Below are 22,810 nucleotides of genomic sequence, written 5' to 3'. Positions count from 1 at the left end.
GGTTGATCAACATCAGCATTCCATTCTCGCACTCACACACAACAAAAACATACAATTCAATATTTACAATTCAAATGTCACAAATTAGAAATTTAAATGTTCACCAAAGAAATGTGTTTGTTTCACTCAGAAATTATTCAAAATTATCATAAACAATTTAGTGGATAGAGATCTTATGGTGTAAACACATGGTCTACGCGTTTTGAACCCCTGACGGGTTGGGGGGTTCTCATCAGGACCTCATAACTTTGCAACAAGCAATGTGCGATAATTATTCAGTAACCAGACGTTGGCAATTTACAGTTGCACAACAAAACTGTTTGTTATTTGATAATGCCCTCCGTGGGGTGAATTGCCAAGATAGGATCATGGACTTGAGAGTTGTTGCCACTCCGCCGTATTGTATTTGGAGGTCCAGGGGCAAGTCGGGGACCTTAAGGGAGGTGGCAGTCTCCAAAACCTTGTCCGCGTGTCACTCACAAACAAGCTGCTTCGTGTCATTAGGGCACCATATTCCAGCCTTGGACTTTCTTTTACAAATTATTGTTCTCAGGTTGTTTTTCCAGTTTCTTCAGAACAAACGAACCAAGACAGCATGTCCTAAAATACACATTGTGGTTAAAGAAAAATCCAGGAGTGCAATTTTGTGCCAATAATAATATGGAATCAGCTGGTAAACTTAGTTATGTATGTGGCAGTCCTTGAATTACGCCCTAAATCCTGTTGAGGGGTAAGCGAGTAGCCTCAGTGTTGGCTAATGAACTTTGACAGAAGGAGGCCTAAACACCGACTCAAAAAAGGAACTTTTAGGAAATCCCATGAGAGTACGCACACTTTCATCCTTTTTATCTCCCCTTGACACTCTTGCCTTTTGTGATACCCTGCAATTTTACTTTTCACTCCTGCTTTCCTCTCATCAGCTAGCCCCCTGAAGCACATCATAGGCGTTAGAAGATGGTATGAAAACCACAGCGCTCTGCCTCTTCTGCTCCTTACCCCGCCTCCTTTCATCACACACTGCCCTTCTTCTCCCCAGCCCCCATAGGCAGCGTTCTCTTTCACGCAGTGTCATTTTATTCATACTCACGCCGTACTGTTTTCATGCACAAACACTATACACCACCCAGTGTCTAGTTATTGTATAGCTCTTCAGGCAGGCCGGACAGCACCTAGAATAATGCACTGCATGGCTAAACACTTATTGGGTCCAAAAGGCGAGACCTATTGGCTATGCTAATGCTTGTTTAATTGGCTTCTGTCCCTGTCCTTTGTAAATGGTGGCTTTTCATTGGTTGTTAGGCTTTGTAGTCCCTCCCTAGTACCTCCCCGTCTCTTTTTGTAACCTCTCATGAGAGCTTCCCCTATTACATGTGTTGTTACGCCCTAGGTTATAATTACAACCTCAAAGCACTATTTTCTTAAAGGCCTTCATACAGGACACTCACTTGGTCCTAAACAAGGTTGGCAGTGGTTATTTTACTCACTAGCACATCTCACATTTATATTAGAGCTTCTATAAATTTCCCTTCATCAGCTCCACATAGAGTACAGCCTAATCTGGAATTAATATAATAATTATTTTGTCACATTTCAAAGCTACTAATTGAATATATTGAATGTACTGTGGTACTGTCTTTAATGCAATGCATTATGGGTAGGGGGGAATTTTCATATCTTCAAAGTTTATGATGCTCACTATGGACATCTAGGCGCAGCTTGCGGCACTGCACCTACACATCTCACATTCATATTAGAGCTTCTATAAATTTCCCTTTATCAGCTCCGCATAGAGTACAACCTAATCGGAATTAATATAATTGTTTTGTCACATTTCAAAGCTATTAATTGTATGTATGGACAGCTATTTGAATGTACTTGTGGTACTGTCTTGCATGTAATGCATTAGAGGAGTACCATATGTGACCAAAAGTTTGATGCTCACTAGGGACCTATAGGCGCTGCAATTGTACTGCACCTACACTCTATATTAGACCTTTTATAAATTTCCCTTCAGCAGCTCCACATAGAGTACAACCTAATGCGGAATTAATATAATAATTGTTTTGGCACATTTCAAAGCTATTAATTGTATATATGGACATATTGGGGGTCATTATGATTGCGGTTTTTCTGCATCCTCGGGGCCGGCGGAAGGCACAGCCGGCCCAGAGGATGCGGAAAAACCGCAGCGGACTGACCAAAGACCCACCGCCACATTAGGATGGCTGGTGGGTCCTGGTTTCCGTCCGCAGCTTTTCCGCCGCGGTCGGCTTACAACCACGGCGGAAAAGCTCTAATATGGTGACGGGTGTCTTCCAGACACCGTCCACCATATTAGGATGGCCTGTAAATTATGCTTTTCCGCGGCGGGTTTTCCGCCGTGGAAAAGCATACGGAACTTCACTGCGGGGGCCCTTTGCGGCCCCCTAGGTGAAGGGGGGTGGGGGGTGCACATGGGGGGTACCTATGGTACCCCCCTGCATTTGCATGCAGAAAGCGGCAGGCACCACGCGGTGCCTGCCTCTTACTGCATGCAAATGCAATGCGTGCATTTTTAACATTGCCGCGGGTGCAGCTTGAAGCCGCACCCGCCGCAATGTTAAAAATAGAGGATGTGACCGCCAGGGTGGCGGTCACATCCTAATTGCACAGGAGGGAACTCCGCATGCCATGCGGAGGTTCCCTCCTGCTCTGGGGTCGCGGGCGGACGCAAGTCCGCCCGCGATCCTAATGAGGCCCTAAATTTGAATGTACTCATGGTACTGTCTTGCATGCAAAGAATTATGGGAGTACCATATGTGACCAAAGGTTTGTGATGCTCCCTAGGGAACTCTAGGATCAGCTTGCGGTACTGGCAGTGCTGGTGCCTTGCTTACTAGGGACCTCTAGGAGCAGCTTTGCGGCACTGCACCCAACACATCTCACATTTATATTAGACCTTCTATAAATGTCCCTTCTTTAGCTCCACATAGAGTACAACCTAACCTAATCCGGAATTAATATATTTCTTTTGTCACATTTCAAAGCTACTAATTGTATATATGGATATAGCTTTTTGAATGTACTCGTGGTACTGTCTTGCATGCAATGCATTATGGGTAGAATGGATTTACCATATCTTCAAAGTTTAGGATGCTCACTAGGGACCTCTAGGATCAGCTTGCAGTGCTGCACCTAGACAAGCAGTGCTGGTGCTTTGCTCACTAGGGACCTCTAGGAACAGCTTGCCGTACTGCATTGAGACATATAATGCTGGTCCTGGCTCACTATGAAGCCATTTGCCATGCACTAGGTCTCGCATTACTGAAAGTATGAGCTATTGGCGTTGCATTATTATTTGCAACACCAATACCTCAAACTATCAGTAATGCGAGACCTATTGCATTGCAAATGCTTGTTTTATGTTTGCAGCACTTCATAATTAAGCCTACATAACTTTTTTCCTACAAATATTATCCAGGCCAAAGTTTTTCCCACATTTTGGGGACTCTAAGGGTAACACATGTTTGTGAATTGCATTGGAGGCTACTGAGAAAAGAGCTAAAATACAGCAAAATGTTTTGTTTTCTAAAATGGCATCAATAGAAGGTTGCTGTGATAACATCACAATCTTCCCAGTTTGTTTCTGGAACAGGCACAGTTGTTAAATCTTAATATGTTTTTACCACAATTTTTGTATTTTTCCAAGAAGTAAGCATTTTTTCATATTTGTTATGGTTTCTGTCTACTTGCAGTTTGCGGTAGAAACAGGTTGTCAAACCTGTGAGTGAACCCAGCACACTACACATTTATGAAAATAAAAATAAAAATAGAGCAAAGAGTAAATTTCTTAGCTTGCTTATGGTTTTCCCAAACAAATTGTTGAACAAAAAATAAAATAAACAAAATAGGAACAGATAGAAAAGGGTGACAAGAGGAATTTTTTACCCTGACGGCTTATTTTCTAAATTAATATACCATTAGATCTATCAAACCCTTGTACTTGCAAGGATGTGTAATGTTTGTTGGTTGTCCAAAAACATGCGATACCCAGGGTGTCTACAGTCTATACATTTTATTTAATTGAAAGCCATACATGTATCAATTCATTTGGTACAATCTAATTAACGAAAATTTGTCTAAAGGAAACCTGTGCATTTTTTAAATGTTCCAAAAATACAGATTTTAGAAAGAGTGGTAATTTGTACAAATCTGGATTTAGTGGTTGCCATTGTATTGTGATTCAGTAGGCATTGTGTTCTTTCTTTCACACTGGCTTACAAATGGAAGCCAAAAATGGAGCGACAAATTCAGTTCATAATAACAAATGTGCTAGGATTATGTAATGCCACACTTCTACCGATAAAAACAGTATCCGACTTACGGTAGGCCTAGCACCCATGATAGTGAACTGTTTCCCTCCCTGCACAGCTCCGCCTCCTGGTAGCTACTGCCCCTTCTCCAACTGCAGGCTCCCGCCTGTGCGTCATTCCTGGTGGCTAGTGGGGAACAACTTTGCTCTGTTTCTGGTCTACCTCCTGTTCTTGTGTATTGTGGCTCTTTTTCCATCTGCCTTCTTTGCACTCTCCATTACCTTTTTTCTCTTTTTCCCGCTCTTTGCTTTCTTTTTTTAACTTTTTCATCCTCTTTTGCGCTGTGCGTCTGCTGCGGCTCAACACCCGTGGCCAGACCCCTTCCAGCACTGTGTGTTACCGCCTCCTACCTGTCCAGCCCTCCCCTCACACTACTTAATGGCAGCAGCGCCGCCAGAGCGCCCCTCTCTGCACCCATCTGTGCCTGAACCGTGCCGTGCCACGGACCCTGTTTCTTGGAACTTCCACCAGTACCATGACAGAACCATTCTCGCCCTCAACACCGGACGTCATGCCGCCTACCACCTCCCATCACTGAAAGACACCCAATGAACTTTCCCCTACCGAAACTGCAGGTGCACACTCTAGCTCCTCCCGCCACCTGGCCGACCCAAAGCGCACTCCACCGGCTCAGCTGCATCCTCCTTCACATGTTCTCCATCCACAAACACAACACGGAAATGTGGGGCCTCCTCGACTCAGTCTCCTCCAACAACGCCTTCCTTATGGAAACCTGGACGAACACCAGCTCGGTCCCAGACATCGCCACCACCATCCCCATCCCAGATGGCTGTCAGATCACCCGCAAGAACCTTACTGACAAAGCAGGAGGAGGCATCACCATCTTCCAAAAGAAATCCCTCCACCTGACCACCCACTCTGGAAACCCAATGACAACCATGGAACAGCTCCACTTTCAGGTCCAGACCAACCCCAACACCACTGTTCATGGCACCCTTGTCTACAGACCGCTTGGTCTCTTCCCGCCCTTCTCTATCACCATCATCGACTTTGTCGCACCTGAGGCTCTCACGTCTACAGATTACATCGTACTCGTCGACCTCAACTTCCACCTAGACAACCCCAATGACCAGAACACTGCATACCTTCTGGAGAACATTCGCCAACATCAGACTTAAGCAGCTAGTCACCTCTCTGACCCACGCAGTGGGACACGCTTAACCCCAAGTTCACAGCCAGCGAAAACATCACCTACAGCCACACCTCTGAACTCCTCTGGATCGACCACCATTGCATTCATTTTACCTTCAACAAAACCAGCATACATCAGCGTACCCCTCCCTGTTGTAACTTGAACATGGTCACTGAAGAACAGCTCAGCACCTACCTCAGCACAACCACACCGCCAACATCCACAGATGCCAACATCGCAGCACGAAACCTCCACTGATGGATCTCCAATTGCTTTGACGTGCTGGTGCCTCTGAAGAAGCAAACACAACAGGTGATGGACCGAATGTGGATCAATGTCACACACTCACCCCAGTCCAAAGATCTGGGCCCAAATCCATCGTTATTTTGCACTCCACACCACCCTGGGTTAGACAATGGCGATATGCAAATTAGCTCTGACCCTGTGCCCCATGGGAACAGTCCAGTCCGAACTACAAAAGCCATGTCCTTCCCAGAACGGAATCAAGCATCCGAGGACCGGACCAGTTTCGAGGTAACACCTCTCATCAGCCCGGCTAGCTTGACTCCAGTGGTGTGGAGTGCCTGGGACCCACGTCTGGGCATCCCCAGCGCACTTAGGGCGGAATATGCAAACACAACAGGTGATGGACCGAATGTGGATCAATGTCACACACTCACCCCAGTCCAAAGATCTGGGCCCAAATCCATCGTTATTTTGCACTCCACACCACCCTGGGTTAGACAATGGCGATATGCAAATCAGCTCTGACCCTGTGCCCCATGGGAACAGTCCAGTCCGAACTACAAAAGCCATGTCCTTCCCAGAACGGAATCAAGCATCCGAGGACCGGACCGGTTTCCAGGTAACACCTCTCATCAGCCCGGCTAGCTTGACTCCAGTGGTGTGGAGTGCCTGGGACCCACGTCTGGGCATCCCCAGCGCACTTGTTTGGGGAGAAACAGCAGCCCTCATCGTCCTTGGCCTCCTGGCTTCCTTCACCACCGTCTCCCACTGCACCCTAAGCATGAGACACCATGATGCCGACATCCACGACAAAGCACTGGACTGGATCCGATCCTTCCTGCCTGGTAGAAAACAAGGAGTCAGACTACCCCTGTTCCTCGAACCCATGAACCCATGAAAATCAGCTGCAGAGTCCTCCACAGCTTGTCCCTGAGCCCCATCCTCTTCAATGTCTACCTGGCCCCGCTCGTAGCCATAGTCCGGAACCATGGGCTCCACATAGTCTCCTACGCCGACGACACCCAGCTGATCCTCTCCCTCACCATGAGCCCACAATCACCAGTAACAACTTCCACAATGGGATGAAGACCTTCAGATGGATCCCCACTGATGCCAGAAAGATGGTCACCCATGCACTCATCAGCAGCAGACTCACATACGGCAACACACTCTATGCAGGCATCACCCAGAAACTCCTCCGGAAACTACAAAGCGTTCAGAACAATGCAGCCAGACTGGTCCTCAACATCCCCCATTGCAGCCACATCTCTGAACACCTGCGAGAACTCCACTGGCTCCCAGTCAACAAAAGAGTCCCATTCAAGCTCCTCACACATTCCTACAAAGCCCTCTGTGACATGGGACAACATACTTGAACCACTGCCGCTCTTTCCTCTTATCCACCAGACACCGCAGCCCTTGCCACCGTCCCTCAGATCCACAAGACCAGGACAGGAGGAAGGTCCTTCCTATCTCGCCGCCAAAACCTGAACACCCTGCTTCTCCACCTCTGGCTTTCCCCGTCGCTTACCCAATTCAAGAATTATCTCAAGACCTGACTCTTTGACTGACCCTCAGCATCCATCAGGACTAGCAGCCCCCCATACCTTGAGACCCTGACATGTAAGTAATCACGGTTAACAAACAGTGATTGATTGATTGACAGGAAAGGCCCCAAAAACACATGGAGACCTCAAGATGTTGCCTTTAAAATTTACCCATATTGGGGATGTGGGCAGCTGTAGTATTTTGGCCCGGTCTCAGCCACCACCCAGGGAAACCTACCAATTTCAGATATTTCTGTAACCAAGTGGTGTCTAGGGTGAGGGTAGGGTGCCTTGCATGTATCCTACTGTTTTCCTACCCCCACATGCTCTGCAAACATCATACTTTTGCTAAAATCACACATTTGTAACCTATTGCATCCTATTTCTGTGAAGGAAAGTTCCAGAATTTGTGGGGATACAATTTCTACCACCTAATGTTTTCTTATTTCTCTCAGATGAAAACGGTATCCCACTTGTGCAGCTCTACTTATTGACCACAACAGGAGCTGGTCCAAACTTGAACCATGCAAAGTCAATGAGGACAGGAGAAGTGTGGGAACAGAGAGTAGTCAGACTTTGGGCATTGGCTGAAAGTGCCCGAATTTCTAGTCACTTAAACGTGTGACACTTTTTTTGAGCCTATACTTGAAGATAGCAGGGAATTCTGGGTCAGAAACACCCATAGTTGGAAGGCTTTCATGATTGCGAAGATACCCAGTGCTCAAATAGGGCTGCCATTGACCATGGAATGTGATAGAAAATTAGGATTTATCCCCTCTCTACTGGCACATATGACAAAACTGTGTGCAAACAAATACACATTTCCTGTGCTTTCCATGTTGATGGGGATGCTGTAGGTTCCCGGGGAGACGGGGGCGGCAAGACAGATTTTTGTCCCTTAGGCATACCGGGGTTGGCCTCCCCAACCCATTTTTATTAAATCACGAAATTATCCGTGGACTTTTTTGGGCTGGTTGTTTTTCCAGATAATCCCCAAATCTGCCTCCAGGGAAGGAGAGAAGATTGAGGGTTGTGCCCATTATACCTGGTGCCTTCACGGGCTGCCCCCCCACTCCATATTATTTTAAAATCCCTGGTGTCTAATAGGCTTGTATATTGCTCTACGTCCAACTTAGGATACCGGTTAGGCCCTTGTTAAGTGTGTAGATAAAAGGGCTTGTACTTTCAGGTGTGAAGAGTTTTGTGCCATCCAAAGAAAGTTGCTAATATTTTAAACAGTGCAAGGATGGAAACATGACTCCTGGCATGCAAAAGCAAGTACAACGCTGCTTGAACTTTATTGCTCACATTCAAATTTCAGAGGTTTGAAGACCACTGCATGGTTCAATGAATCTTTAGGCCTTGAGGAAAGGAGCTAAGTAAACCTGTACATCATATAGACGAATAGGAACACTAGTGAAAATTATTATGGTCAGCATCTTGGGTTTGAATTTTCGGTAGCACTTGTTGTTGCTATTAAATTTGAAATGTTTTACTGTGTGCACAATACTGAACAAATAGGAACCAACCAAAAATTAAGTTCAATTTGCTATAGACGTTTCATACAATAATTGTTCTCTGTAATCTTTCATTTGTAGGTATTTATCATTGGACTGATTGCTGATAGGAAGTTTCAACATTTTAATCCTGTTTTGGAGACCTACATTAAAAAACACTTCAGTGCTACTTTAGCCTACACGTAAGTGTATTTTAGAGTTACTTTTTCTAGTTCTTTGCTTCCTTTGCCATTGTATTGTTTATACCTTGAAAACATTTGATTTGCTAAACAAATATTTAAAATCTGCTAGTTCAGTCATGAACAGCTATATGAAAATCTGCTCTCCTAAATCTAAGACACTGCAACACATGAAATTTAGTGCAGATGACTGCTGCAGAGGTCGTCATTACTGTTGTCGAGGTGTATAAGCTGCTCTGATATTGCTTTCCTCCAGGGTTGGTCAATATGCAGTCTGCAACACCTTCCCGATGCTAAGGCTAAAAAAACAACAATGTTTTGTCACTGCTTAATTTATGAAAGAAAGAGTGTTGGTGCCTGAAGCTCTGCACAGAAACCCACGGCAAGTGCAATTAAATATTAGGGTGCTGAATACCAAGACTTGGAAGTCTTAAATCCACATCATGCCTCTTTATGTCACTGCTAGACACTCCCTGCCCATTTATCATTTATTTTCTGGCTTCTCCCTTTGTGACGGTTTTGCCATCTATCACTTCCTCCGTCTTTCTAATCTATGTTTTTCCATGCCCTGCACTCAGTAAATAGCTGATGTGCCAAAATAAGTGCTGGTCCCTATAAATGAGTGCCGGTGGTCCCCACCAGCAACCACTGACTCAAATTAAACACTTAGTTTTGTGGCTCATCAGTGGATTAGATTCTTACTTCGTTACCAGAGTCAACAAATATAGATAGTATTGTTTGTCTCATTGTCTTGTAAAGTGTACTTCGGAGCCTTGTAAGGCTCTTCCATTTCATGTTTACTATTTAAATGATTTCCTTGATTGAACCACTAGATGACCAAGACCCCTGGTATATGCAGGTGAAATCCAGCTACACTTTAATTTAGTGAACATATCGGAGAACCATACTAACATTGTAAAGTGCCTAGACCATCTCTTCATTTGGATGATTGTAAGCGACTTTTGCTTGAATCGATAATAGGTGAAAGGCCTAATCATTGGAGGTGAAGGCTCAGCGTCCTCTCCTCTCAACCTCTAACATGGGCCCCCTACTTGCCTCATGCCTGCAAGTCAGGAACCTAAAGATCGTTTTCACCTGGTACCTTAATTTCATTCCACAAATTAAGGCAATTGTCAAAGTAACTAATTTCCCTCTCCTACGAAAAATCATCCCTCTCCATAGAGGCTTTAAAGACTTGCATTCTCACACACACACGTACATGCATGCACACACAAATATGCATATAAACACTCATACACACACACACACACACACACATACATGTATAAACACACATTGGTACAAACTGTCAGGAGAGCCGGTTCTGATCTTGGCGAACTACAAGAATGGCCGCTGGTCCCTCAGACGCGTGCGCAGGGAGGTCAGGTGTGTAAAGCCTAGCCTCCCTCGATCAGTGATGCTTCACGTTCACTGGATTCTCATGTCCCGAAACTCCAGATTCAACTTACCTGATTCCCCTGGATGCTTCTTCTCTTCGGTTGTTTCGGCACTTGGGGTGCGTCTTTCTCGCGGTCTTCCTTCGCAGCGGTGTCGCTCCTGCAGGACTTCCTCAGTGGTGTTCCTCCAGCGCTTCTCTCAGCGACGCTGTTTCTGGGAGGCGTTCTCGGCGACATCTTCGCTCCTGCAGCTCTTCCTCAGTGGCGTTCCTCCAGCGACTTCTCTTGGCGACACTGTTTCTGGGTGCCGTTCTCCGCGGCGTCTTCCTAGTGGAGATTTTCTGTGAACCTGCAATATAATGAAAAGAAACACATTCTAAACTTTAATGGTAACAGCGCTCTCGCGCTGTTTTTTCATCAATTTTATTTATTTATTTTGTTTTGTGATTACTTACCTAATCCTGCTCCTGGCACAGTGGGAATCCGTCCCTTTCATGAACCTATGATAAAGAAAGAAGACATACCTGAAGACAAGGTTATTTTTTGTTTGTTGCGCAGTGGTTTCAGACTTCTATTTATCACAAGCAAGACTTGATATAAGGTAGGCCTTACCTTTTACACTGAAGATTACATTTCATTTGTTTCACAAGGTTTACATTTCTTAGTATTGTTTCTTGTTTATTCTAGAATTTGATAGAAGTCTTACATATTATCAAGAGTAAGGGATTTCAATCTCATTAGTGCAAGGTAGGAAACATTACCACAAGGAGACTAAAAGGGAGATACAATCTGAAGATTCTCTGTACTTATTCCCTTCCCATAGCCTCATGCCTTATCCTGACGGGTCCTGTGCCACTGGGAGTATCGACGAGGGATCTCTACCGCTATTCCTTGTTTTGTTACCCTTCTTCCCCAGGTTACTGTTGTCACTTTGACTTGGTTGGGTGCAATTGGTGGCTTAGGCAAGTCGTGGAATTTGCTTCATGTCCCAGACGTTCCTGCGAAAATACATTGAAACTTGACACAAACCTATCTGGGCTACTGTAATATAATTTGCACTCATCCCCTTAAATCACTCATTCCATACTGCAATTAATGCAAAATTTGGCAACCAGAATTAATCTGCACTTACTGGAAGTGCACCAAATTAAACCAGCCCAGACTTCTCTCCATCAGGTCACAGATGAGTTCAGGACCAATTTCAAAACATTGTGCATTATACAAAAAAAATTTTGGGGTAAACACCCTCTACCCTTTCATTTCTACTCATCTCATTTGATCCAACAAAGTTCCTTCAAGAGACTAAAGTTTAGGGGAAGATTGATGGGTCCTGCATCCCACACTTTGCTTTTGAAAAGCCTGAGCCACCCAAATGGAAGACCTTCAGTTGAGAAACCTCCTGAAAACCAAGTTTTTCAAACTGATTTTCAATTAAGCCTATCTGATAGAGACTACTAACCGCAGATTCCTTAATGCAGAATCATCCCCAGGCGTGAGACTGGATCCAGATTTTTTTTGCCACAGCATCCCTGTGCGCTGGGGTACGGCATCACGTGACTCCGCCCTGGCGTGGTCCTCATACGTGACATCAGCGAGGTATCATAAGTCCCACCCCGACGTGCCTACGTCAGTTTTTTCCATTTCCACGTGCAACGCGGCTCCGGATCGTGCTCCAGGCCTGGGCCTTTCCCTTTCGCTTGTTGTGTGTGTGTGGGAATAGTATATGAATGCCTTGAGGCTTTAAGACTTGCTCGTCTTGTGTGCGCCAGATGTTGGCGACGGATTTTCACCCCATCTGCATGTGGTGTTTGGGAGAACACCACGACTCCACTGATTGTGAGGCGTGCCAGCAGATGAAAGCGAAGTCCCGGCTGGAGCACCAGATGAAACTTATTTCAGCCCGCATGTCCAGGTCGGCGTTGTCACCACGTCTGGCCCCTGCGGGGGGTTTCAGGAATCGCCACCTCCATCTTCGACATCGTCCTTCTCCCATGCCGCAAGAGAGTCACTCACCTGTCGGTAAGTGTCGCAGTTTGTCCCAGAGGGCTGGTTCCCACAGCATCTCCGGTGGCTCCGGCGCTGACTGGCTCGGATACAGGTTTGGAGGATGTGGTGCCGCCCTTCGGGGTTCCCTCCTTCGGACCACGTCGCCTCTGCTTTCCCGCAAACTCCTGCGGGAGTCCCTGTGGTGTCGCGGAAGGTCGCCGGGGCTCGGGTCGCATCCCAGAGTCCCCCTCCGCCCTCAGTACAGGCGATGGCCTCATCTGAGATGACGCCGCTTAGGCGCCGGGGGCTGCTGACCCTGGCGGCGCCACAGGGGCTGGCGGAGGGCCCTTCTCGTCCTGTCTTGGACCGAGGCTGGCGGGCGACCCATCGTACCTTCCCGGGTTCCTCTCACCCCTCCATGCAGGCGGCTGCCTCGTCAGAGGTTGGCTGGATGCCTTTCCGGCGCCGTTCCTTTGGCGGAGGTTGTTCCGGCCTCAGATTGCGGACTCTACGGTGCCAGGCCGACGTCAGGTCGTTGCCTCGTCTTCGGGTGCCTCCTCTTCTCCAGTGGTTTGGCGCTTGCTGGTTTCATCCTCGCCGGAGACGGGCCGCTGTGTTGTGGCTTTTTCCCCGACGAAGTCTAAGGACAGCTCCTCGCTGTCACCGTGGCCGCGGTCTTCGCCGGAGGTGCCCCACTCCTCGTCCCTCTTCCTCCTTTCCGGACCTGGCCCTTCCTTCCTCCGGTTGGCTTGGGGGATGGCCGCATTAGCTTGCAGCCGTCACCTACTGAGGAGCTGCTTTCTCCACCGCTGGGCCCTACGGAGGCGGGTGCTGCCTTTGCTCGCTCTGTTTCCACGGCTGTGGGAATCTTGTGCATGGGTGATCCAGCTGCCCATTAACCCGTGGATCATCTTCTGGAGGTCCTCCATCATGGTTATGGTGGTAGGGAGCTGCTGCTTCCCTTTGAGGGTTCGCTCCATTCTTCTCTTCTGGGGGCTTAGGGCCGCCCCGCCACGGGGGACCCGGTGCCCTAACACCTTCTGCACCGCCACCATCCGGCGCCGCGTGATCCTGTGTGTCTTTCCATCCACTGTTCTACCAGGGACCCTCTTTTGCAGAATGCCTTCCCCTCTCTGCCACCACTGTTGTCTTCCCCCGGCACAGGAGGCCCGTTGGCTTGACTTGTGGAGGCGTAATGTGTTGGAGTCCACCAGTGCAGCATTGTGGGCTCTTAACACTCTGTGTGTTGTGGCTAGGGCCACGTCTTGCTTGTGGGACTCGGTGGAGTCCCTTATGTCTGCCGCTTCTCAGGAGGGTGCCTCTGTTGAGCTACGGCACCATGTGTTGGATGGCCGGGAGCTGGCGGCGTTTATTCTTCGCTCCGCTCTGGACATCTCGGAGGTGCTTGGTCGTGCCATGGCTTCTTCAGTCATACTTCGTCGACGTTCCTGGCTTCGGGACAGTGTGTTCCCAGAAAACGTTCGCGAACGGCTGGTGGACCTTCCTTTCGATCTCGCTCTTTTGTTCCACGCCCTGCGGACTCGGCCATTCAGAGGTTGTGGGCGGGGCTTCAGCCTCCTCCTCCTTCTCCCCCTCAGGGACCTGTGAGTTGATCTAGTTTTCGGGAGGTGTTCTTCCGTTGGGGCGGGTTGCCCAAATTGTGTGATCTGTGTGATTACTGTGCATTAAAGCCCTTCTTCTTCGGACTATGGTGCTGTTGGCCTCTGGCCGGCCCTTATATGAATGTATTTTTTGGCTTTTGCTAAGCCGTGCTGGCCGAGGGACTAGGCCTTCTGTTATTCTTATTGGCTGATTGGCAAGCCGTCTGCGGGTTCTCCTCAGGTCTTTCTGTTGTCCTCTGCTGCGGAATGTTTTTTCCTAAGAGGGTTCCCATGTCTTGGGACGTGACATTCCCTATGTGGAGTAATGGTAGCTATTATATAGCTCTGTCATGTGCTGGGGAGGTGTGGTCGCCTTCGGGCCTCTGCTCTCCATGGTGTTACGGTTTGTTGCAGGTGCGATCCTCTTGCTGGTGGTTTTGGATTGGATTGAGTTGCGCCCGGGCTGTCTTTCTCTGGGGTTGCTGCATTGTTGGCCTGGTCTGGCCTGCTGTCTGTAGCCTTGCGTCATGGCTCTGCCTAGTTCCACTTTTTTTTTGGGCCATTTGTGTGGACTCCTCACTTGGGGACGTGTCCGGGCCCTTCTTGGCCTTCCTGGTCTCTATCTTTGTCTGGCGTCTGGCTGCCCTGAGTGCACCGTACCCTCGTGTTGTCTGCGTCTGGCCATGCATGCCGGTGCCGACCTACTGTTTTTAAGCACCATTGTGCCTACTGGCACTTTAGGGGGACGGTGTCCTCCCTGCCTTGTGCGCTTCTTCCAGTGGGCCCTGTCTTCAGTTCTGCCTCTCCTACCTAGGGGTTGAGCTGGTTCTTAGGTTCCTCGTCCCTCTTCGGGCGCAGTCTGTCCCTGCAGTATATTGGGCGGTTCTCCCTGGGTGACCTTGGGCTACCCTTTCTGCTTCCGCCTGCCTTATTGTTGAAGGCTGTTGCCTTCTGGCTATGTTAGGCTCGGCTGCCCTCTACACTGGCCGTGTTCCCGGTGGAAGGGCTTGCCTTTGCTCTACCTCTTCTTCTTAGAGTCTCTAGGTTGCTCTTCTTCCTAGGTGGTCCTCTTCCTTGTTGGGCCTTGATGCTTCTGGGGGAGGTTCTTAATACCTTGAATGGGTGTAAGGCGCTCTGGCCTCCTTTTGCCTTGCACTCGTTTCTCCTGCTGATGGACGGCAGGCTGCCTCTTGTCTTGTCTTCCCGCATCCCCTCTGGGGTTGGTGGTCTTCTAGATGCAGGGGTTCCCCTTGCCTGGGGGACAGGGTTATTTTACCTGTCCGTTGACCTCATCCCCTGAGGGACCCTCTATTATGTCCAGGCTGGTGGGGTCCTCTCGCAGACCCTCCTTTTCCTTGGGTATGGCTAGGGTATCTATTCTACGTTAAGGAATCTGCGGCTAGTAGTCTCTATCAGATGTAAGAGTTACTTACCTTTATTAACGATGTACCTGGTAGAGATGATTCTAGCTTCAGATTCCTTCACGGCCCGCCCTTCCCTCCCCGTTCTGTGAGGACCTTTGGCTTGGACTTCTGCATTCGCCTCCCTGTGTGTGGCTATGTCTTCAATGAGTGCATTATGTCGCTCTTTCTGACAGGATTTTCGTCCTGTTTATTTGTTCCTTTCCTACCTTTATGGCACATTGGAGGATGGGTTTATAGGTACTTCTGTGCCCTTGTGCTCTAGTTGCCCCAGGTTGGGGCCTACCTTCTACCCCCCCCCCCCCAATTCCCCTTCCACATTACTAGGGGTTCTGGCCCCTTTGCTACCTTCTAGGTTGGGGTATTTTGGCCGGGCCTCTGCCCCTGTTCCTCATGGAGGTTGTCACATTCTGTGATGGGGCTGTCTTGTTGTGCCTTGTTTGTCTCAGACTGGTTCCCCTTCATTGTTATTGGTTGGGGTTGTAGCCCTGCTGCATGTTATCATGACATTTTTTCATATATTCTTTGTCTCCAGGGGGGCTATCTCCGTACTGGCAGGGTTGCTGTTCAGGGCTGTGCTCTGTTCTTTCTTCTTTCCCTGCCTTTGGGTGCTGCAGTGTCTAGCACTGTTCCTCATGGTGTTGTTCCTCACCATTCCTTGTTCCAATTTTTCTGCTCTTTCGCACACTGTTCCTATACTCTCTCAGTTTTGCCTGATGGCTCCACGTTGTGGGGCGGAAAATTTCTCCCTAGAAAACTGACGTATGCGCGCCGGGGTGGGACTTATGTGACCTTGCTGACGTCACGTATGCGGACAACGCCAGGGCGGAGTCGCATGATGCTGTCCCCCTGGCGCGCAGGGATGCTGTGGCAAAAGATTTTCTGGATCCAGTCTCACGCCTGGGGATGATTCTACGTTAAGGAATCTGCGGCTAGAATCGTCTCTACCAGATACATCGTTACCGAAGGTAAGTAACTTGTACTTTATTTTCATGAGAGCGACTGAAGAATGTCAGATATATGTGCATCTTACGCATTCTGTTAGACTCAGTTATGCTTTGGCAAAACAGTCATTGTTTTGTATTTCTGTTCTACTGCTCTGAAGTGGCTTAAGTCATCTGGAGTCCTTTATAAAGCTCTGAAACAAATGTATTCATAATTAATAAGCAGAGATCTATGACAGGTATAGACTCTTTCTTTAAATATAAATAAAACCATACTAAGAGCACCCTTGTTGGAGGTGTGTCGCTAAGATGACGGATGGGACGGATGCGTGTAAAGAGCCCCATGCGACCCGCCCGCCCAACATCATCCTGGAGACTAGTGACCCTCCATTTTATTGCTGTAGGGTCACCCTGGAGGTCTAGACGACAACATGGATCGGCACCAGTTGTGATCGTGAGCAGTCCCCTGCAGAGGCCCTCTTGACCAGTCTGCAGCCGGTGAATGGAAGGTGGAAGGTGAGGAGTCTCCCCCCTCCTTGACCCACCCCCCTGGATGCACCAGGGGCTACAATTGCTGATGGGTCAGCTGGTGGGCCATCTTCTGCGAACAGGTTTGATGAGCTTCTGGGGAGCAATAGAGATGTCAGTGCTACGTTGGACCCGAAGCTGGATGCCTTGACAATTAAAATGAGTTTGCTTAGGGCCTACCAGGCAAAATTGGGATAGAGGTTTAAATTTAAGAAGTCTGCATTGGCTGGCCTGCTCACCTCAGTGGTGAACATGCAATCTCAACTGAGGCACTCCAGACAGACTTAACTCTATTGCACAGCCGGGTGAATGATGCTGTGTCCCTGGAGGTGCGACAATATCCACATAATGGGGCTCCCTGAGGGAGAAGAGGGCCCGATATGGCAATTTTTCTTGAGGACTGGCTGCTTAATACAGCGCTTGATGGGTGGAGATGCACTTTCATCTCTATAAAGTGGACCCACAGGGTCCCTGGTAGGCCGCCTCTCCCGGGTGCCTGATTATGGCTGATGGTGGCGCGACTCTTCAGTTATCGGGATGACAACCATATCCTGCAGGTTACATGCACAAAGGGCCCCTAGCAGGTAGAGAACAGCCCAGTGAATATCTACCTGGACTATATGGCCAATGAGCAGTCCCAGCAAGGATCCTTCATGCCCGTCAAGAGAAAGCTTTGACAGATGGGCCTGCGTTACTTCCTGATGTTCCTGACCAAGCTGCGAGGCATGGATTCTGGAACTACTAATTTCTTTGTGTCCCCAGCTGAGGCCTGTGAGTGGTTGGAGTCTAAGGGATTTCCCCCACCACCACGAAACTCGATGAGTTTTGGTGGTGATGCCAGTGGTGGCCTTGTCAAAAGCAAAATGGCTCACCCAGGGGCAGACCAATGGAGTAGCAGGCTTCAATTCAGTGGACTCTGGAGATTGCTGAACTGGAATCTCTCCATAGCCATACCATGGACTCACCTGCTCGATCTGTGTCCTCACTGAAGGGGAAGCAAACGCACACCTTGGTTGACATTCCACCTGCACTGTGGGCTGCCCCAGCCCTCACCCCAATGATTGAGGTCCTATTGATTTTATTTGAGGGCCTATATCCTTTGTTGTGTCTTTTTTTATATTGGTCTCCTGTGCCTCTCTGTGAATGGGGTCTCACATGAGTCTGGCATAGGGGGCCAGGCCCTCACAATCTTGTTACTGCTGGATATTCCGTCCCCTACTGGTGGACTTTGTTGGTTTTGCTTTGTTTTATAGCTTGTTTTTGGTCTTGCTCTTGTAGCGCTTTAAGCTGGTCAGTCCCACTTTCTGAATACCCTCTCACCATCGATGATCTTCATGCACTGAGCATTTGGGGTGGGGAGTTTCAATTGTGTGCACAACACTTACATGCATACGGACAATCTTCCGCTCTGGGTAACCCAGACACCTGGGACCGTGCACTTCTTTGTAGATTGATTGACACATAGTCAGCTCTGAGACGTTCGGCACTCCCTGAGGAATATACCTTGTTTTTCTGCATTTTGTTTCCCCGCAGGGAATTACAACGCAGTCATTACAACAATTGCATTGTAACAATGCATACCATTACCCCCTTGCAGAGGGGGGCGCTGGATGTTGGAATTTTTATAATTTAGTATCCCAACTCCAGTCTGTGCAACAGTAGGGAAGGTTTTGGATTTTAAATCCAACACCTTCTGCCCCCTCCGCAAGTCATTGTTCCGACTTGCACAGTAATGGCATGTGTTGTTACGACACAGTCCTTGTAATGACTGCGTTGTAATTCACTGCAGGTGAAAGTATTCGTGGTAAAAGATGTTTACCCTCCCTGAATCATCTCACATAGGAATATTCCCGCTTCTCCCAGGTCCACTAGCTCCATACGAGAATTGATTCTCTGTAATGCCACAATGGACCCCCTTTGTTCAGTCTGCTGAATACTCGTTCTGCATGTTGTTGGACCACAATAGGCTCTTGGTGGCATTGCACTGGGTTAAACAACGGACCCCTATCCCCACTTGAAGACTACCAACTCAGGCACTCCGGGATAATATGTTTCGTGAGGACATGGGACACAAGTTCTCAAAGTACTTTGAGTTTAATGAGGGTACCGCAACCTGGGGCTCTCTGTATTAATATGGTGTGAAAGTGACTTTGCACCAGAAGTTATCTAGGAGCCAGAGATTCGGGCAGGGGATGGGGTCGTTCGGCTGGACAAACTTACTTCCCTTACAGCAGCATATAGGGCTTTAGTAGACAGACTGAGGAGGCTGCACTATGCAGACTGTTGCCAAACAGCAAGCAGAAGGTGACAAAGTAGGGCCTGTCCTGGCGTGGCTGTTGCGCTTCGGGGTTACAGTACCCAACTGACCACCACTAAGTTTCCAGCAAGTGACATTCTCACTGCACAATCAGACATCAAAGAAGCTTTTTAAATTACCATAGCTCCCTCCCTTTATCAGGATGATGTTGGAAAGCACCTTTTTACCAGCCTAGCTTGACAGTTTGCCAATCCCCTTCCTGGACGCCTCCACGGCCGTGCCCTAGATGAGCTGTTAAGGCTTGCTGAGGTTCGCCTGGCATTGGACCAGCTGGCGGATAATCAGATTCTGGGGACAGATTGGCTCCCAGTAGAGTTGTATTTGGCGTATCAGTCTACGCTCACTCTGTAGCTCCAGCTGCTGTTCTGTCGGCTAAGGGATAGGAGGTTCTTCCTCAGCTTTTGAGAGAGCCGTTGATTGTGGTCCTTCTCAAGCCAGATAGACAGACAATAACATCCCCCAGGCCCTGGTGCTCCTGGATCTCTCGGTGGCCTTTGACTCAGTCGATCATGAACCTCTGATCGACCGAGTCAGTAACGCAGGTATCCGGGGTATGGCACTAAAGTGGATCAACTCCTTCCTCGATGGACGCTCTCAGCAGTCCGCCTAAACAATTTTTTTTTTGGCGAGCAAAACCAATCTGACCTTTGGAGTCCCCCAGGGCTCGGCCCTCTAGCCCCTTTTCATTAACCTCTATATGCAACCTTTGATTGTATTCTTACGAAATAGCCCTGCCATTATTTTTAACTATGCTGATGACCTTCAATTGGTCTTCAACATAGATTCCTCCAATGCATCCATCAGCAACTTTAAATCTACCATGACTTTTATCAGCGTATAGATGTATTTTAGTCAACTCAAACTCAACCCCGATAAAACCGAGTTGGTCCTAAACCGGAGGCTCCACCAATCCCTGGAACTCTAGCTTCTGGCCGTCATATTTAGGCACTGCTCCTCACCCAGTAAAGTCTGTAAAAAGCCTTGGAGTTATCATCTGCAGCGATCTGTCCCTTAAGCCCCAAATCAATGCAGTTGTCTCCTCCTGCTTATTTCACCTTCGTAGAATCTGTAAAATCTGTAGATTCCTTACCAAGGAAGCACTCACCCTTGTCATCATGGCCCTTGTCACCTCCTGTATCGACTACGCGAATGCGCTATATGTGGGAATCCCGGCTTACCAACTCCATCATCTGCAACTTGTCCAGAATCAGGCAGCCAGGCTTATTTTCCGCCAACTGAAACATCTGCATATCAGTCCTTTGCTGAAGAGCTTGCATTGGCTCCCGGTAACCAAACGGTGCTTTTTTAAACTTGGCTGCACCATCTTCAAAGCGTTAGCCGATCAAGCCCCTGCCTTTATCTCCTCCCGGATCCAACGCTACGTCCCATCCCGTGAGCTCTGCTCTTCCTATCCCCTCACTAGCCCTACCTTCAGACGGAAAAAACATGGAGGTCTGAGATTCTCTTTCCTAGCCCCCATCTTCTGGAACTCCCTTCTGAACGAGTTGAGATTGGCAACATGCTACACCAAATTTAGAACCCTACTGAAGACACGCTTATTCTCACAAGCCTATGATTAAATCTCCATGACTCTCACTGCCACAGTTTTTCTCCCCTCAGCGCCATGAAACCGCTTGGTGTAAGCGCGCTTAAGAAATAATTTTAACATAACATAACATAACCTGTTGGAGGTGCGCTCCTATCTGTTGCTCTCCATGCACAATATGGATTGTAAGGTCCTTGGGAAGGTATTCGGCTGTTGCTATATGTTGTTACATTGGTCGATCCAGGCCAGAATGGCTTAATTCCCGCGAGGAATAAGTTCCTCAATCTCTGTTGTCTGTTTCGCCTCATGGATGAACATCCTTCTGAGTCACCCCCAGGTGAGGCACTTTTGTTAGATATTGAGAAAGCCTTTGACACTCTGGGCTGACCGTATCTGCATGGAGTGCTCCAACGCATGGGTTTGGATCCGGGGATATTGCGGTGGGTCAACCACCTGTACACAGAGCCAATCGCTAGGATTGCATTGGCAGGGATATCTTGGTGCCTTTTTCAGGTGTGCAGGGGAAACAAGCAGGGATGTTCATTCTCACCTCTCATATGCACTTTGAGCTGCTCTTAAATGGGTCTGTTTCATGATTGGTGCCCGCACTGGGGCATACAGAGCGGTGTCTCCTGGAAAGTGATCTTGCTTTATACAGTTGATGCATTAATATATTTTAGGTATTTCCGTAAGGACTCACCTAGGTGGTGAGGGCGTAGATGCTTTTGGTGGGGCTGTGGCTTGAGGTTAAACTGGACTAAGTCCTGTCTTTTCCCCTTACACAGACTCCCTGTATCGTAGAAGGAGGGTCCATGCCATTTAGGTCGGCTCTGGCAGTCTGACACCTTCGGTTACCTCGGAGTGAATGTTTACCACATGGAGCGGGATCTGATTGATGGCCATCTGGGCAGGGCTTTGTCAAGTGTGTGCCATTCCCTGACATTCTGGAACTCCTTGCCGCTCTTCCCAATGAGCAGGTTCTCAATTATAAAAATGTTAGTATTACCCTGGTTGCTTTGTCATTTCTCAGCCTTACATGTCCTTCTACGCCAGCACTTTTTCTGGGAACTGAATATACTGTAGGAAGGTGGATACCTGACTATGGTTACCCCAGATTTTTTGCCTAGTGTTTAGCTGGTTTTCGACTTAGTTGGCCTGAGATTCTGCTAATCAGGGCCCCAGGCTATCTGCTCTCACTGTAAAATGGACTCCATGTACTTTAGGTACATCTCCAATTGGACATTGGGTCACCTTATGAGCCCCTGTACAGTGTACTATATGTATCCAGGGCATAGGTGCATACAAGGCCTACCAAGGGCTGCAGCATGTATTATGTCACCCCTGGCTGGCCACTCGCATTGACACAACTGGCTGATCACTCAGCTGGGGCAAGGTCGTGTAAACACCCCTTGCTTAGATATAGTATTCCTATATCTAACCTTATATCTAGACACATATACACCTATAAGTCACTCCTATGGCAGGCCTTAACAATCCTGGAGGCAGAGTGCTTAGTTTTATGTGAGATGAGGCTCTAGCATGAGCTGAGCCTGTCTGCAGCTTTCGGAACCATGTCCTTATAGCTGTTCCAGGATATAGCCATACCATATACTCTTAAGTGCATTATGAACCTCGCGGTTAAATGCTAACTCTGGTTTGGCTTTATCAAAACATGTCGTGTAAGGTGTCATACACTTTGGAATACTACCCCTTCGCCAGTTCTGGCGACGGGGGTAGCATTCCACCCTTCTAGAGGGAGAAGACATGTTGTTCCTACTAATCCCGGTCAAAGTTAACCAGAGCCTCAGCATCACAAAATGGTTGCTGCTGCCACAGACACAAGTCTGACCTCCTGCTACTGGGAGTCCTTCAAGCAAGGGAGGCTTGGACAATAGGTTTCCTGTCTTGGGAGGTGCTAGCACAACCCCAGACAGGCTATAGTGTATTGGGGCAGGGAGGGCTGAAAGAAATGAGACACTGCCTGGGGCACACAAGGTGTCCCATGCATAGTCAAGTTCAAACCGGTGCTGGGGAACTCCAGCCCCAGCTCTGGCGTGAAACTGGACAAAGGGAAAG

The 22,810-nt window shown here is 48.2% G+C and overlaps 1 protein-coding gene across 1 annotated transcript in view; it reads left to right on the top strand.

Moving 5' to 3' along the window:
• Nucleotides 1-22,810, top strand: part of DOCK1 (dedicator of cytokinesis 1) — a 1,358,032-nt gene that overhangs the window by 356,763 nt on the left and 978,459 nt on the right. The window contains exon 21 of the mRNA XM_086922569.1: nucleotides 8,897-8,997. Coding sequence (XP_086778695.1) covers nucleotides 8,897-8,997 — 101 coding nt within the window. The remainder of the gene's footprint in view (nucleotides 1-8,896; nucleotides 8,998-22,810) is intronic.

The sequence above is a fragment of the Lissotriton vulgaris genome, chromosome 5, assembly GCF_964263255.1.
Source record: "Lissotriton vulgaris chromosome 5, aLisVul1.2, whole genome shotgun sequence".
Classification (NCBI taxonomy): Eukaryota; Metazoa; Chordata; class Amphibia; order Caudata; family Salamandridae; genus Lissotriton; species Lissotriton vulgaris.
The sequence above is the reverse complement of the archived record's forward strand: the minus strand, read 5'-3'. Positions and strand labels throughout refer to the sequence as shown.